The sequence below is a fragment of the Vanessa cardui genome, chromosome 21 (assembly GCF_905220365.1).
Source record: "Vanessa cardui chromosome 21, ilVanCard2.1, whole genome shotgun sequence".
Taxonomy (NCBI): Eukaryota; Metazoa; Arthropoda; class Insecta; order Lepidoptera; family Nymphalidae; genus Vanessa; species Vanessa cardui.
This window is the reverse complement of record NC_061143.1, coordinates 617,563-622,146: the sequence shown is the minus strand read 5'-3', so window position 1 is coordinate 622,146 and position 4,584 is coordinate 617,563. Positions and strand designations below refer to the sequence as shown.

Genomic DNA, 4,584 nt, shown 5'->3' with positions numbered 1-4,584 from the left:
AGTTAATAAGTTCTTCTTGTAAATATGACTATGGCCTACTCCTTTGAGCTGCTAAAACCGCATTAATTTGGTTTCAAGATCAGTTCATTTACGATATTCCGGTTTTGACGATTATTTGCCTTGTTGTTATATTTATTTGGGTACCATACAAGCCATTTTTCGTATAAACGAAACATTTGCGCAGTCCTAGTTATATTATTTAGATATAACTTTTTGAAGTCTTTACGCGTGTAATGTGACTCGACGCGATCAAGAGAATTCACATGATCTATCACACTTTGCTTCATCATGTCACCTGTGTTTGTGTTCATATTTTTCTCTTTTATCTTCCTCTACAATAATTTCTCCGCCGTAATCTTTCCACGCTGTAGTTACTATTCGTTCTCCAGAAGGAATTGTACCTAAAAACATTTTTCTGCTCATCCTTTTAGCTTCTTTCTGTGAATTTCGCAGGTAGTAGAAAAAAGTATTTTCCCTGATGTGCTTTGTCATCTCAGTCGTTTTTCGTTCTTTGGGAACCTTTTTAGAATATGTGATAACAAACTTCCAACGGTTTTTACGATCGCCCAAACTCCAAAATTTAGTAAAAATCTTCTGTCTATGTTCTTCATCTATATTGTCTGTACAGTTGTAACGATATTTTCCACAAGATTCACCCAATGATTTTTCGGCTATTTGTAGTCCTTGTAATTTTTAGAAGCTTTCCCTTCGTTATTTAACTTCTTCCGTTGAACAACATCCTTTATGTATGTCTTCTTTCTAAAAAAATTCTCCACAACGGTCATTATGAAAAGATACAGGTGTCGGTAATGTAGATACATAGATTGACTCAGTGATCGGTGTTTTATTAATTTTAACATTTTGCAGCGAATTATCAATCAATTCACGGCCCTGATTCTGTATGCCACAATTCGTAACGAGCCAAAACGAGTGACGTAATAACAAACTAAGAAACGCAAACGTCTTTTCGTGACACGACGAGTTATGTTTTCTTAAAATGGTATTCTGTATGCCATAAGAGAAGATGTCTATGCTTTTTTGAGAGATTTCACAGAGTACATTCCGATTCATTTCCTTTATTTTAATATAATTTTACCGCTTTTTTTTCTAAGTAAATTTATTAATTTTTATTTATCTAAGGCCAATATTTGAAAATAAAATATTACGAAAACTTGTATATTTATAAATGCTAGCGGTAAAAATATAATTTAATCCAATTAATACAAATATTTTAAAAAATTAAATTAATACATATATTTTTTTTCTAAGTTGTTCGGAACGTATGGAAATGAAGACAGACGTCATTATTAACAAAAAATGCCAAATTAAATGTAAACATGTCTGTCATAAAAATTATATTTATTTACAAATATATTTTTTCTTAAACCTTCATTAAATTTCTCTTAGCAAGCGATCCAATTGACCAGAGTGATAAGATATATTCAAATGGAATGGATGCACAGTCGATTCGAGACACATCTTTAACTTTTCGACTTTTCGTTAACGTATTGGAAATTATCAGTTCGATTTCCATATTATAGGGGAGACCGAGTGCATTTGAAACAAAGGTGATTTGAAACAGTACGTCGCTTTACACCAACTTCCCCCCTCCCGCGGACATGTCAGTTGGCGTCCGTCGCGTAAGTCGTGCGGTTGTGGAGTTTTGTGTGTTATGTGACAAAAATCGTGAAAAGTATGTTTTTAACGTATTTTTAAGATGCCTATATTTTGTTAAGGGTTTTGTATTTTGGTTTAAGATATATATGTTTCAAAAGCCCATTAACTAATGATTTGTTATATATATTTGGTACAATTGGTTTCTGTGTACTTTCTTCTTGATCACAAATTTAATAAAACTTGGGAGGTTTTTTCTTACTGAGGAGATTTGAAACAGGCTGTTTCAACTCTCCTCGTTTTCAATTTTATATCACAAATATTTTGTTTGTTCATTTAATTAGGTTATTTTGTTTCAGCATGCCTACTGATTATAAACGAAAGACTGATAGAGGTATGGCGAGTCGCAGAAAAGTCTCCGTGACGCGGCTTCGAGTTACAACCTGAACAATACCTCCCTCTACAGATATATTAAGAAAAAAACTGCTTATGAAGCTAACGAAACGGCGAATGCTCCAACGGTTGGATATCCAGAAAAGACTGTTTTTACAGCTACAGAAGAGAAAGTACTCTGTGACTATCTTTTAAACTGTGCTGCTGCTAACTTTGGCCTAAGAACTAAGGAAGCCAGAACTTTTGCCTATAGTTTGGCTGTCGAATATAATAAAAAAATTCCTTCTTCTTGGACTAAGCATAAAATGGCTGGAGAGGTTTGGCTTCGATCTTTTATGAAGCGTCATCCGGTTCTTTCTCTAAGACTACCTCAACCTACGAGCATCGCTCGAGCTACAAGTTTTAATAGAATAAACGTGCAGCTTTATTTCCAAAATTATACCTCAGTAGTTGACAAATACAAGTTGCAAGCAAAGGATATATGGAATGTTGACGAAACGGGCATCACGACTGTTCAGAAACCAGACCGCGTCATTGCCCGACGAGGACAGAAACAAGCGAGTGCCATGACTTCCGCAGAGAGGGGAACATTAGTTACTATAGCACTAGCAGGAAATGCCCTTGGGAACCACATACCTCCCATGTTTATATTTCCGCGAAAAAGATTTAATGATCACTTTATACGTGATGGACCTATTGGATCAATTGGCACTGCGAATGGGTCAGGGTGGATGCAAGAAGAAGACTTCTAAATATTTCTTGCATTTTTTAAAGACCAAATTAGGCCATCTAAAGATAATAAAGTCCTATTGTTATTAGATAACCACGCTTCACACACTGTTGTTAAAAATATCGAGTTCTGCAAAGAAAATGGCATAGTCCTATTAACTTTTCCACCTCACTGCACCCATAAGTTGCAGCCAATGGATAGAGCTGTTTTTGGACCGGTGAAAAAAGCAGTCAACACAGCTTGTGAAAATTGGATGCGGTCTAATCCAGGAAAAGTAATGACGATCTATGATATTCCTGGGATAGTAAAAACTTCGTTTGATACAGCCGTCACACCGCGAAATATATCTTCCGGATTCATCCATACCGGACTTTGGCCAGTTAACACTGAAATATTCCAGGACGCTGATTATCTTCCTAGTCAGGTTACTGATCGCTCTTTAGCGACTTCCAATAGTCCTGGTCCATCCAGCTCTAACTTGGTCGGCATTTCAAGAAGTGAAGAACCCGTGCCATTTTCTACCCTTGCAGACAGTATTTTACACGATTCCTGTACACTTAGTCCATCAATCATAAATTTACCGGCTACTCCTCCTCTATATAGCTACGATATAGAAGACGTACCTAAGCCTGCAGAAAACCCTCGTGAGAATTCGCCTGATCTGGCGATATCTGAACCCGTTGTTCCCTCTACAGTTATTACATCTGATGTAATACCTGTAGCATCAACATCACGAGATACTTCAGTTACTAAGACAGCAATTCCATTCTCACCTGACTCTCTTCGACCCTTGCCAAAGGCTCCACCCAGGAAAGGAAATCAAACAAATAGACGCAAAGTGAAATCCGCTATCTTAACCGACACTCCTGTAAAAGATGAACTAGCTGCAATCGAAGCAGTTAGAATGGCTAAGAAAAAAGTGAAAAGACCTAACTTTGAAGAAACCAAAAAAAGGAGATCAAAACCAGATACTAAAACTAAGAAGACCAAGGTTGGCAAGAAACAAAGAAGAAATGAAGACAGTGAAGAAGAAGAGGAATCTTTTTGCCTTTGTTGTTTTGAGCCATATTCTAATAGCAAAGCTAAAAGAAAAATGGTTGCAATGTCTGGAGTGCAAACAATGGGCTCATGAAGCTTGCACTGGTGGGGAACTTTCTTATGTTTGCCACAACTGCTTGTCAGATTGATATTTTTAATTTCCATAATATTTTTATTTTTCTCATTTGTGAGATGGCTGTATTGTTACTAAAATATTCTAAGAAATACTGATTAATCAAGACTGATTGTAAAAGTTAAGGAACGACTGAAAGTTAATAAGCATTTTATGTTAAAGACTTAGAACTTATATTAGGTAATGTTATATAAGATTGTAAAACATTTTGTTTATGTGAGGTTATCTGTTATTTTGATTCATGTTACTAATAGGTCGATGTGATATTAGCGGTACTTTTAGCTACTTTAGAAGTAGATTATTCGTAGACTTGTAGTTACCTAAACTGAAAAGTATATCAGTATAGAATATTGATAAAAAAGTTAGTTTCGTACTTGAAAAGTTTTTTTTCAATAAAAACCTTTATATTATATCTTCATTTTTATTATAATATCCCTCAACACTTCTTCAAAATATATGTTTCAACTCTCCTCGACCCCTGTTTCATCTTACCTCGGTATGAGGGGAGTTGAAACAAATTAACTTGTTACGGTTAAGTCGATTTTTCACCGTAATATTTATCGCTTACCATTTCTTTATGTTAATCATTCGCAAGTGTAAAGAATGACCTATCGTTTGGTACTAATATCATATGATTTCTATCTACAGCGTTGGGTTTATGAAACAAAATGTCAAA

At 35.3% G+C, this 4,584-nt stretch overlaps 1 protein-coding gene across 1 annotated transcript; it reads left to right on the top strand.

Annotated features, from left to right (window-relative positions):
• Positions 1-2,312: 2,312 nt before the first annotated feature.
• On the top strand, positions 2,313-2,759 carry LOC124539067. The gene has a single exon (XM_047116390.1). The coding sequence runs from the start codon at positions 2,313-2,315 to the stop codon at positions 2,757-2,759; it is 447 nt and encodes a 148-aa protein (XP_046972346.1).
• Positions 2,760-4,584: the final 1,825 nt, after the last annotated feature.

What these genes read in the sequence shown, in the direction of transcription:
- LOC124539067 (XM_047116390.1), top strand. Translation starts at nt 2,313, where the DNA reads ATGGCTGGAGAGGTTTGGCTTCGATCTTTTATGAAGCGTCATCCGGTT.